This window comes from Erpetoichthys calabaricus, chromosome 5, assembly GCF_900747795.2.
Source record: "Erpetoichthys calabaricus chromosome 5, fErpCal1.3, whole genome shotgun sequence".
Taxonomy (NCBI): domain Eukaryota; kingdom Metazoa; phylum Chordata; class Cladistia; order Polypteriformes; family Polypteridae; genus Erpetoichthys; species Erpetoichthys calabaricus.
The window spans coordinates 6,166,881-6,179,889 of NC_041398.2; the positions used below are offsets into that span (position 1 = coordinate 6,166,881).

The following is a 13,009-nucleotide window of genomic DNA, read 5'->3' on the forward strand; positions in this document are numbered from 1 at the left end:
GCTTCGTCTTTCGCGGCTTCACTCCATCGCAGATTTTAAATGTAAGCATATGTGAATATATATCGCGGATTTTTCACTGCTTCGCAAATGTCTGCGATCTACAGTACGTGTGCTTCCTCAGTTGATTTGCCCATTTGAACTGAAACAAGGGACGCATTTGAATTGAAACAAGGGACGCTATTGACGGATGGCTGAGAAGCTACCCAATCAGACCACGCGGTTAAGTTCCTGTGTGCTGCTGATTGGCTCAGCGACGGAGTGTTGCATTAGCCAGGAAGTCTAATCTCACTCATTCAACATTAACGTGCACAAGCGCCAACAGAAGATGCAAATGATTGCAGAAAAGGTAAAAGTTTTGGATATGTTGAAGGAAGGAAACAGCTACACGATGAGTCCACGATTCTTTTTATTTAAAAAGGAGGAAAAGCATATAAGATCTACGGCCGCAGTGTCTTTTAACCAGGGCGCAAAATGAGTTGCAAGTGGACGTGATAAGGCAGTAGTCTGGATGGAATCTGCTCTAGGGATTTGGATTGAAGAGTGATGGAAGAAGAACAACGGTGGTGCTAAACAGTTGCCTGAAGAGGCTCCTTTAGAAGAGCTGTAATGCTTTCCTTTGTTGTGCAGTAAAATTAAACTCATCGTTATCGGACAAGTCGTCGTGTCATTGTTGGTGAGTAACCATAATTAATTATTTACGTACAGTACTTATTACATGTACATAGTTTAGTGTCACTGTACACACATTTTACTGTATACAATTTTTCTTGCGTTGTACGTATTTATTGCTGGTGGCCTGTCTGTCGTAATGGCTGTAACATATGTGATATCGGAGACGCTTGATATCTTTAAAATAATATTTAGGTTTTACTGTATGTACATAATTTCAACGAATCTTACCTAATATCTAAGAGAATACAAAGGGTTTATGCTGTATAATTGTGCGTGAAATGTTTGTAATAGTGTGGGAGAGTTTATAAGGGCTTAAAATATATAAAAATAACCATATAAACATATGGTTTCTACTTCGAGAATTTTCTTATTTCGCGGGTGGCTCTGGAACGCAACCCCCGCGATGGAGGAGGGATTACTGTATATGTATGTGTGTGTGTATGTATGTGTGTATATGTATGTGTATATATATGTTGATATGTGTATATATATATGTATATATATATATGTGGATGTGTATATGTATATATATATATATATATCTATATACAGTATGTATATATATGTATAGGTAGATATGTGTATATGTAGATATGTATATATATGTATATATGTATATGTATATATATGTTTACATAACCTCTTTAACACACTACTTCTCTGCTGCGAAGCGCGGGTATTTTGCTATAACCAATAAATGAATGAAAAGTAATCTCTCTAAACCCAATCTCTCTGTTCACCATGCTGATCCTTACTTGAGAGGAGGTCCTTCTTATTAATGTTACTTATTATTTTTCCTTGTCCCCTCTTTTCTCCTGATGCAGACTTTGTCACCTCATTGTGTCCTTCCTGATGATGAAGACTCACTCAACTTGACTGTCACTGCTGATTTCTCTTCTGATGACCTGCTGAAGGAGCTGTCAGGTCTGAAAAAGCGTCTGGAGAAGATCAGCCAGTGGGACATCCTGCCATTGACTCCATCAGGTACAGCGTCTGGTCATGTTGTGTTCATTGTTAAAGTTCATTAGGATGATCAGAGTGACAATAACAAGGATAGTGAGATTCATGGAGAAGGCCTGTTCATTAAGATTTATACATTTTCTCTATTAGTAATTTTTTGTAGTGTTGTTTACAATGACGAGCTGAGTGATATCACACTCTCACAGTTAGCAGCTGCTTTTATTCAGAGTTCTTGACATTGTGAAGGACGGCTAGCGTCTTTACCCAGCCAGGACACCCTTAGGATGGAAGGACAGGGGGAGACAGATTGCACAGGGTTTTATATCCCCCTGGACACTAGATGGCAGTGAGCCCAGGCTTAAATTCCCACATGAGAGTCCACAGGGCATGCTGAGTATTGTAGTCCCAGGGGACAGCTCTGTTGGGTCCCTTGGGGTCCGCCAGGGGGAGTTGCAGGACTGGAGAATCCCTATGTCATGGTTTTTCCACATCACATGGAAGTGCTGACAGACCAATTCTGGGGCAGCTAAAATAAAAGGGACTGCCTGCCTCGCATCAGGGGGCTACAGTCAGGAGGAAGGAGGACAAATCTTACAAGATGAATGGAGGAGTCAGTGAGAGACAGAGAGAGAGTATTGATCTTAGTGTACTTGTGGCCATTGTGGTGGGAAACCCTTAAAAAAGAAGAGTTTTCTCACAGTTAAAGACTCTGCCTTTTAACCTGTGTCCATGCCTGTTTGTGTTGGGTGTTTGGGGAGCTGGAGTGCCCCCTACTGTTCACAATATATCTTTTCCTAGCAGAGTGAAACAGCCATTCATTAAAACAGTCTACTGTTACAATAGTAAGTCCATCTGTACTGATCATGTCGCACATTTATAGAGCTCTGTTCACTAGACATGCTTGCTATTACTTCCCTCTTACTTTGTGCTCCTTTTGCTGATCAAACATGTTAGGCCTTACAGCCATCAGTTTTTTTGTGCTTTTGTTTCCTCTGTTCATTGGACATTGCTGCCCTCTGTTGGACACTCAATGACATTGTGCCCTGGCACAGATGTCGGACATTGGGCCGTTTATTGCTTTATATATATAGAGGATGCTTTTTCCATTTACTTCCTTAAAAGCTTCATCTTCATTTGACATTGTGATTCTTTTCATGTGTTCTGCGTAACGACCAACATAAAATAAAGAACAAGAAGTTGTGTTAAACTGGCAGGGCCAGCTCAGCGTACAAATCTATATCTATAAAGGAGAGTTGTGGTGCGTGTGGCTGGGTTTGTGTGTTTGTAGAGGGACGGAGAGTTAAGGCGGGTGTTGGAGTCACGTGATCATCTCCCCTCCCATTCACCTCATTTCATTCACTTCATTTCGCTCCGAGCTGAGCTCCGCAGCTGACGCGGTTAGTCCTTTCTCCTTTACTGATTTACTGTTTAGTAGACGCAGTACTTACTGAATAGTATTTTTTCCTTTAGTGTTTCTTAGTGTTTAGTAGACGCGGTGTGCCGGTGTTCCCAGCGGTGTTGCGGTTTAGTGTTACTTTCTACTTCGTTTTTGTACTTTAGTGTTTAATAATAAATAATAATAATTCATTACATTTATATAGCGCTTTTCTCAGTACTCAAAGCGCTAAAATAGTGAGTGATACTTAGCTGATAGCAGTGTAGAAGCAGCACAGCACAACGGAGCCGGTAGGACAGGCGGGTGTGGTAGCGTAGGTGAGCGGCGATAGCAAGCAGCAGAAAGCACAGCAGGAGGAGGAAGCAGGATTTGGATGTTCCAATACACAGCTATAAACAGTAACGCTTGGTAATTTCAGGCGTGATTGCCCTGGAGACATAAGCCAGGTTAGTATGAACATCAGATCAGTTCCGGGTCGTAGGGTACTGTAAGATGAAACGGGAGCAGATCAGCATAGCGAATATAATCACGGAGACAGATCATCCCGAGGTGCTAGATCGCCAGGTACAAAGAAATGTGCATAGGTCTCGTCCCGTGATCCACAGACTCAGCTGTTCCCAGTAAAGTGGAGTCCATAAAATCTGTAAATATTAAGCCAAATCTATGCAATTCGAGTCAGCTGTATCCACGAACTATACGTACAATAAACGAAATAAAACAAGCGTAAGAAAGTGCAGAATTAATGTGAATTTTGCGAAAAGTGTTGTTAACAGGGAGGAGCGGCAACAACAAGCGTGCGCCAGCGTCCCCTCACTTGCTACAATAAAGCAGTTATAATAAAGAAGTTTAGTAGACTTTTACTTTATCTCATTTAGTGTTCTTCCCGGCGGTGTTGCCGTATTTTAGTGTTAGTGTCTACTTAGTGTTTGTGTTTAGTGTTATGGAAGGAGTGATCTTACCACTGTCAGATTTTGCAATGAATAAGTTGGTAAATAATGATTATTTATCAACAAATCACATGAGCAAATTCAACGAAATTTTAGCTGCGCATACAATTTTCCAACCTCAAAAGGTTTTGCTAATGTGGACTCCTGACATACCTATAATGCCCATTCCACAAAATGCAAAACATATTCAAATATTACCTTCTGCAGCAACTGAACGAGTGACTCACTGGGTGTGTACCTAATATGATGGTGCTGTAATTCATGTCTATGGCAGTTTAAACGCTGATAAAAAATTCAACCTCACCGAAGAGCAGCTTCGTTTCCTTCGTGCTTTGTTTCCTTACAAACCTCCCATAGTTTATGAAGACGCACAGCAACAATTAAATCATACAGATTCTGGTGTATTCTCAATTTCATTTGCTGTCTGTATTTCTTTAGGTATTGACCCAAGTGATCAAGTTTTTACTATTTCTTCAATGCAAAATCACTTACAAATAATTTTTGTTACTCGACAATTGCTTCCATTCCCTGTCGAAAGTAGCCGATGGGCGACACCAGTTTCAGTGCGTTCAAAGACCTGTACGAAGTACGGCGACAAACACAGTCACTCATAAAAGGGGAGATGACTCGGTGCAGGAAATGGGGATTGAAACTACCTTGGAAGACATGCAATCAACGAGGCGATTAAACGGATCTCAAGAGATGTCTTCTAGGTTGGAAAAAAAGCGCTTGGCTGCCAAAACCATATATATACAGTACATTATATACCTCTATATAAATAAAAATGTAAATGTTCGTTTGTTCAAAACCTTAAATCTCTGAAAGTTCTTCACCGATTGCTTTGAAATTTTGACACAACGTTGCATTCGAATACGCGCGTGTTTTTATATACATATTATATAGATATCACACCTGTGACAGGTAAAAACATGCTTTTTTTGAAAACACAGCGCCATCTGTTGGACGTAAAAGCAACACACGGCAAACTAAATATTTTACGATTCTATTTCAACTAGGGGGCTCCGCCCCCTGCTCGCTTCGCTCGCCAACCCCTGGCGTTGGGACATGAGAAAGAGTCAGATGTATGAATTAGATATAGAATAGTGTGCAGCTTTGGATGATGCCCATAGAAATAACAAATAGAGTGTTTGTCATATATTAATGTTTTATTGGAATATTTCTTTGTATACAACATTAGTAGTAAAGATGGTGTCTTGTCCTTGAATGAGTCTTCCTTGGCATGGATTATTTATAATTTTAACTTTAACGTCAGATGAACGGCGAACACGTGAGAAGGCAACATAAAGTTGTCCATGTCCAAAAACGGGTTCAGAGAGGTAGATGCCAACCTTGTCCATGGTTTGTCCTTGTGATTTGTTGATGGTCATGGCAAATGCAGGTTTAATGGGGAACTGTCGGCGTTTCAATGTAAAAGGTAATTCTAGCTCAGAACTTGTAAGGTCAATTCTAGGAATGAGAACAGTATTGTTAGCATGTGATCCTGTAAGAACTGTTGCTTGAATAACATTGTGTGTCATGGTGTTGACGACTAACCGTGTGCCATTGCATAAACCCTGTTTTGTGTTAAGGTTTCTTAATAGCATGATTATTGTTCCGTTTTTAAGGGTAAGGTCGTGTTGTGGTAATCCGGCAGGGTTAATAGTGTTCAAATATTCTAAGGGGAAATTTATATGTTCATTGTCGTCATCAGAGTCAACTTTGTCTGAGCTTAGAAAGATCTGTGTCTCTCCAGGAAGTAATGAAATGACTTGGTTATTAATGTGATTAACATTAATATTTTTTGGACATAATATAGTGCGTTGTGTTAACAGGGGTATTTGGTCTAATGTGATTGCTGTTCCAAATATCTCTTTTACTAAGTCGTCTGAGATAAAGGATTGTGGAATGGAAATAATATCTGGGTGAAGTCCATCTGTATTTGTGAGTGTACCATTTCCCAGTTGTATTAGCCAACTGTTATATTCTGGATCTGGACATCGCATGTTTTGTACCAACTGTATTGTTTTAAAGCAATGCCAATTGTCTGCGTATTTTAAGGTGGACTGAACAATAGCTGAGCGCATGGCATGTGGAACAATAGCTAAGCATTGTCTAAAATCTCCTCCTAATAAAAGAACTTTTCCTCCAAAGGGAATATTATTATTCATCAACGTTTGTAGAAGTTTATCAATGGTGTTGAGTAAGTGACTGGATGCCATTGTACATTCATCAATAATTATCAGTTTTGCAAGACGGATGTCTCGGGCATTGCTACTGTGAATGTTCATAGTGGATACTGATGTCTCTGTGATTGGGACCGGTATTTTGAATATTGAGTGACATGTACGACCATTTATTAACAGATTTGCTGCCACTCCGGAGGATCGCAGTCACTGTTAATATGTTTCCTTTTCTGCAGTTGAACGGTTAATAGTGCTTTATTGTAAGGAGATCCACCTATGCTGACACCTATGCTGTCTAGTGTGAAGGTGTTGACGTTCACTTTAGAATATGTGGCTTTGGGTGTCACTTCTTATGGATGTGTGTGTGTGTGGGGGGGGGGGGGGGGGTGAGGATTGTTGTTGCGCGAGCGTCTTCTTTCTTTTTGCATTCCTGTGTCTTGTTTGAATCCCCCTCTTTGTGTGTGTCCCGTCCGTTGCTTGTAGGGTCTGTGGGGTGGGCTTCGCTCGCCAACCCCTGGTGTTGGGAATGACAAAGAGCGTGATGTATGAATGAGATATAGAATAGTGTGACGGTGTAGATGATGCAAATAGAAATCAAACAATAAAGTGTGTGGCACAGTGTAAAGGTTTATTTGAAAATTTCTTTGTACACGCCGTTTAAGTGTAAAAGGTAATTCCAGCTCAGAACTTGTAAGGTCATTTAAGATGGTTATTGTTGTGATCAGAGTCAAGTTTGTCAGAGCTTAGAAAGAGTTGTGTCTCTCCAGGAAGTAATGGAATGACTTGGGTATTAATGTTTTCCATATTAATATTTTTTGGACATAATATAGTGCGTTGTGTTAAAAGGGGCATTTGGTCTAATGAGATTGCTGTTCCAAATGTCTCTGTAACTAAGTCGTCGCAGATAAAGGCTTGAGGAATTGTAATAATATGTGGCTGAAGTCCATCTGTATTGGTGAGTGTACCATCTCTCAGTTGTAATAAGCAATTGTTATGATCTGGTTCTGGACATCGTATCTTTTTTACTAACTGTATCTTTTGAAAGTAATGCCAATTGTCTGCGTATTTTAAGGTGCACTGAACAATAGCTGAGTGCATGGCATCTGGAAGAATAGCTAAGCACTGTCTAAAATCTCCTCATAAAAGTACCTTTCCTCCAAATCGAATATTATTATTCATAAACGTTTGTAGAAGTTTATGAATGGTGTTGAGTAAGTGACTTCATGTCATTGAACATTCATCAATAAACAACATTTTTTCAAGACGGATGTCACGTGCAGTGCCACCGTTAATGTTCATAGTGGATACCGATTTGTAGGATCTAATGCAGTTGATAAAGATTTAACTTTCAGGTACATCGTCAGTTATAAGCCTCTGTAGATATTCAGTATATGAATGTAAAGAAGGCAGTCTAATTTGACCCTTTTGACAACAACGTGTAAATGTATAACTTGTATTTCCAGTTGTTTCTTCAGGGAAGTGAACTGAATGACAATGATTGCAAATGACATTCATTAATCCGAATGAATTTTACTGGTGTATGTTTTTCTTGTGCCGTTTGAGAGGCGCGTTGTTGCATGTGTAGTATTTGGGACGTGTTGTTTTGGAGCTGTAATCGATTTGCCTGCGCTGTGTGAGAAGCCCGTTGTAGCCTTCGCTGCCATTAACGTATGTCTGAGACGGGAGGTGTTTCGTTTTGAATCCGTGCCTGTTGCGATGCAACACTTTGATTGATAGATTGCGTCATGTGGATCTAGGATGTAGATTTGTGCATATTTGCGTTGTTGATTTGTTTCAGGGTGCACTGTTCCAATGCGATGCAGTATTTGTGCACATATGCGAAAGCAGTATGGGCCATTGCCTTTTGGTGGCCTGATATTTACTCCGGTATATGCAAAAGCAAATGAACTATTGTAGGATCTAATGCAGTTCATAAAGTTTTTACTTTTAGGTACATCGTTAGTTAGAAGCTTTAGTTGAGCTTTGCGTTTTTGGAGTCGAGACATTTTTTCTTATGGATGTGTGGGGGGGATCGTTGTTGCGCGAGCGTTTTGTTTCTTTTTGTGTTCCTGTGTCTTGTTTGAATCCCCCTCTTTGTGTTTGTCCCGTCCCTTGCTTGTAGGGTCTGTGGGGTGGTTTTGTGTTCTTTTTTTTTGGTCTTCCATGGGCTTGTTGAATCCCCCTCTTGGTGTGTGTCCCGTCCCGTGCCTGTAGGGTGGCGGGGGTATGGTCGTGCCTTGCTATTGTGCGCTCGTCTGTTCTTTTTTTTTTGTTGTGTTTAGTTTCGTGTGCAATGTGTTTCGTGCTTTCCCCTCGTTTGAGTGCTCTTTAATGTTTTTTTTCCTTATTTTGGTGCTTGTTGAGCCTCATTTTTGTGACTCCTTTCTGTATGTGCTCACTCCTGTTTTCTGTGCTCTTGTCGGACTCTTTTTGTGCCTGCGTCTCTCGCGGACCCTCATCCGCCTCTCTCGCCCTCTTTTGTCCGCCTTTCTCGGGTCCTCAGCCGACTCTCGCGGACTGTTTGTTGCGCCGGCGCAGTACGTCTTTTTGCAGCTACGGCCCATGGCCGGATGTGCCTGCGTCCATCATCCGGTTTAGCATTCTCGGTTAGTAATATGGATGTTTCGATCAAATACATTTGTAAGTACGTGAATAAAGGCAGCAACATGGCAGTTTTTGGCTTGCAACCAGAAAGAAGTGATAGGAATGCGGTCATACATATCGATGAAATCGCACAGTATTAGGCTGGAAGATACATAAGCAGCAATGAAGGTGTATGGCGAATTCTTTCATTTCCCATACATGAACGAAGTCCAGATTTTGTTCACTTAGCAGTACATCGAGAAAATGGACAACGCGTTTATTTCACAGTTGCAAATGTGCAACAAATAGCCCTGAATCCACCGGCTGCAACGTTAACTGCTTTCTTTACGTTATGTCAAAATGACGCGTTTGCGAAAACACTGCTGTATTCGGAAGTGCCTACATATTACACATGGAATGAGAGTAGAAAATCATTTGAACAACGCAAACGAGGAGAGCGAGTCAACGGACAACCTGCCTTATTCAAAGAAACTACGATAGGCAGACTGTACACCGTGCATCCCAATCAAGATGAATGCTTCTTTGTTCACATGCTGTTGGTAAATGTGCCCGGTCCAAAAGTACAACACGGGCGATCTTTAGTCGTATGTGCAATCAAACATTCCTAAGCTAACGCTTCAGCAAAAAGTCATTTACAATCAAATAATACAAATTGTCAATAACGGGGTTGGAGAAATCTGGAAATTGGGAATGGAAAGGTGCCAGTTGATCTGACATCAGGACGAATTTCATTGCCTCGTAACTTCTGCAATTTAGTGACGTCAAAAGAAGAATTGGTTGAAAAAGTATTTCCCAATATTCAAACCAATTATAAGAATCACGATTGGCTGAGTAAACGAGCTTTTCTTGCGGCCAAAAACAAAGACGTCTATGAACTTAACAATATTATTCAGTCTAACATTCTGCACAGACAATGGAACAACAAAAAATATTGTATACCCACAAGCATTGTGAAATTAAACATATTAGAAACTTGCGCTTTCTCTTTTCTTTCTTTTCCATTTAACCAGACTGAGCCACATCAACGTGTGGCTGGGTACAGCTATACCACCCATACAATCAGATTGTGACACAGACTTCGAATGCCGTGAATGTAATTACGCCGATCTACATGCTGTCAAATAAACGAACCACACGCCGTGGCGCAACGTTAGGGGCATCGCCTCTGGCGCTGACGTCCGAGGTTCGATTCCCAAGAGGGAGTGCAGTGGAGTGTGTACGCCTGATGACCCCAGAATGAGGGCGAAACACGTGTCGCATACTCTTTGCATTTATTTGACAGTAAACTATTTCAACCATTCTATGATCTGCTCCTCACAACCTGAGGGCACCGTGGCGGATGTTAGCAGATTGCTGGCCAACCACAAGTGTTACCTGGTAAGTAACCACCCATACAATCAGATTGTGACACAGACTTCGAATGCCGTAAATATATATATATATATATATATATATATATATATATATATATATATATATATATATATATATACTAGCAAAATGCCCGCACTTCGCAGAGGTGAAGTACTGCTTTACAATTTTAAATAATAAACTGAGGGAAAATGTACCAATAATTATTTGTTAAGGATCTCTTTGTATACCACGTTGTCAGTTCGCCCCTCCAGTTGTAATATGACCAAGCTGTGCGCTGAGCTTACTCTTGAGCAAGTAACGTATAGTTGGCCAGGTGAAAAGCAATCTTGCCTCAAATCAATGCCAACCTTTTGTAGGGTCTGTCCCTGAGACTTATTAATTGTCATTGTGAACTAGAGCCTTACTGGAAATTGGAGGCGTTTGAATTGAAATGCCAGGAGTGCCTGGAGGATTCAGAGTGTGGACCAAACTGCAGGCTATGGACGTATATACAGTATGTACGTAAGTAGGATTCAGTTAGCGTTGGGAACCCGCGTACCAAATTTCTTGAAGATGGCCCATTAAGTAACAAAGACCGTTGGAAAGTTCAATATGGCGGCTGACAGTGGTGTCATACCACCGAAATAAGTACGTACAGTAATCCCTCCTCCATCGCAGGGGTTGCGTTCCAGAGCCACCCGCGAAATAAGAAAATCCGCGAAGTAGAAACCATATGTTTATATGGTTATTTTTATATTGTCATGCTTGGGTCACAGATTTGCGCAGAAACACAGGAGGTTGTAGAGAGACAGGAACGTTATTCAAACACTGCAAACAAACATTTGTCTCTTTTTCAAAAGTTTAAACTGTGCTCCATGACAAGACAGAGATGACAGTTCTGTCTCACAATTAAAAGAATGCAAACATATCTTCCTCTTCAAAGGAGTGCGCGTCAGGAGCAGAGACTGTCATAAAGACAGAGGAAAGCAAACAAATCAATAGGACTGTTTGGCTTTTAAGTATGCGAAGCACCGCCGGTACATAGCTGTTGAAGGCGGCAGCTCACACCCCCTCCGTCAAGAGCAGAGAGAGAGAGAGAGAGAAAGAGAGAGAGAGAGATACAGAGAAAAACAAAGTCAAAAATCAATATGTGCCCTTTGAGCTTTTAAGTATGCGAAGCACCGTGCAGCATTTCGCTTCACGAAGCAGCTGCACACAGAAGGTAGCAACGTGAAGATAATCTTTCAGCATTTTTAGACGAGCGTCCGTATTGTCTAGGTGTGCGAACAGCCCCCCTGCTCACACCCCCTACGTCAGGATCAGAGAAAGTCAGCGCAAGAGAGAGAGAGACAGAAAAGTAAGTTGGGTAACTTCTCAGCCATCTGCCAATAGCGTCCCTTGTATGAAATCAACTGGGCAAACCAACTGAGGAAGCATGTACCAGAAATTAAAAGACCCATTGTCCTCAGAAATCCGCGAACCAGCAAAAAATCTGTGATATATATTTAAATATGTTTACATATAAAATCCACGATAGAGTGAAGCCACGAAAGGCGAATCGCGATATAGCGAGGGATCACTGTACATCGTTTTCGGTTAGCGCTGGGAAGCCGTCTACCAAATCTCGTGAAGATGGTGCCATAAATAAGAAAGTTTAACATGGCGGACGTTGTCGACCGTTATGACCGTTACGTGTAGAATTTCGAAATGAAACCTGGTTAACTTTTGTAAGTAAGCTGTAAGGAATGAGCCTGCCAAATTTCAGCCTTCTACCTACACGGGAAGTTGGAGAGTTAGTGATGAGTGAGTCAGTGAGGGCTTTGCCTTTTATTAGTACAGATGTATATGTATATATGTGTGTGTTTGTGTGTGTACATATAAGTATATATATAATATATATATATATATATATATATATATATATATATATATATATATATATATATAGATAGATAGATTCTATCTATCTATCTATCTATCTATCTATCTATCTATCTATCTATCTATCTATCTATCTATCTATCTATCTATCTATATATATATATATATATATATATATATATATATATATATAATGTGTGTGTATGTGTATATAAAGTGTATATTATATTTTTATATATAGCTGTACCCGGCCACGCGTTGCTGTGGCTCAGTCTGGTTAAATGGAAACAAAATAAAAGAGAAAGCGCACGTTTCTAATATGTTTAATTTCACAATGCTTGTGGGTATACAATATTTTTTGTTGTTCCATTGTCTGTGCAGAATGTTAGACTGAATAATATTGTTAAGTTCGTAGACGTCTTTGTTTTTGGCCGCAAGAATAGCTCGTTCACTCAGCCAATCGTGATTCTTATAATTGGTTTCAAAATTGGGAAATACTTTTTCAACCAATTCTTCTTTTGACGTCACTAAATTGCAGACATTATGAGGCAATGAAATTCGTCCTGAGGTCAGATCAACCAGCACCTTTCCGTTCCCAATTTCCAGATTTCTCCAACCCCGTTATTGACAGTTTGCATTATTTGATCGTAAATGCCTTTTGCTGAAGCGTTAGCTTAGGAATGTTTGATTGCACATACGACAAAAGATCACCCCTGTTGTAATTCTGCTCACGACGCAATTCTACATCGAACGAAGCAGCAGCAGATCAATTCCGTGATGGCATTCCCAATTGATTGAGAACTTTGTTCGCGATTTCTAAGCACAAATCTTCAATCATTATCACCGCTTAGTTGTAGATTTCTGCTGTGAAATCCATGTTTATATTTGAATTTTACTTGCGTTTTCGACGGAAAATATCTTCAGCCATGTGCGATTTATATTTCTCCCATAACTGTGTTGGAGATGAAGGAGAGCAGGCGGTCAATATGATTGCAAACAATGCACGAATTTGA

General features: G+C 40.4%; 4 protein-coding genes across 14 annotated transcripts in view; 2 read left to right on the forward strand and 2 right to left on the reverse strand.

The window, feature by feature from the left end:
* The window catches only part of LOC114652512 (tripartite motif-containing protein 16-like), a 979,029-nt gene that overhangs the window by 655,786 nt on the left and 310,234 nt on the right, over nucleotides 1-13,009 (forward strand). The gene's annotated exons all lie outside the window — the stretch shown is intronic.
* LOC114641503 (tripartite motif-containing protein 16-like) overlaps nucleotides 1-13,009 on the reverse strand; it is a 1,283,323-nt gene that overhangs the window by 499,156 nt on the left and 771,158 nt on the right. The gene's annotated exons all lie outside the window — the stretch shown is intronic.
* Nucleotides 1-13,009, reverse strand: part of LOC114652539 (tripartite motif-containing protein 16-like) — an 837,738-nt gene that overhangs the window by 173,293 nt on the left and 651,436 nt on the right. The gene's annotated exons all lie outside the window — the stretch shown is intronic.
* LOC114652524 (tripartite motif-containing protein 16-like) overlaps nucleotides 1-13,009 on the forward strand; it is a 538,688-nt gene that overhangs the window by 39,356 nt on the left and 486,323 nt on the right. The window contains exon 4 of the mRNA XM_051927865.1: nucleotides 1,497-1,656. Coding sequence (XP_051783825.1) covers nucleotides 1,497-1,656 — 160 coding nt within the window. The remainder of the gene's footprint in view (nucleotides 1-1,496; nucleotides 1,657-13,009) is intronic.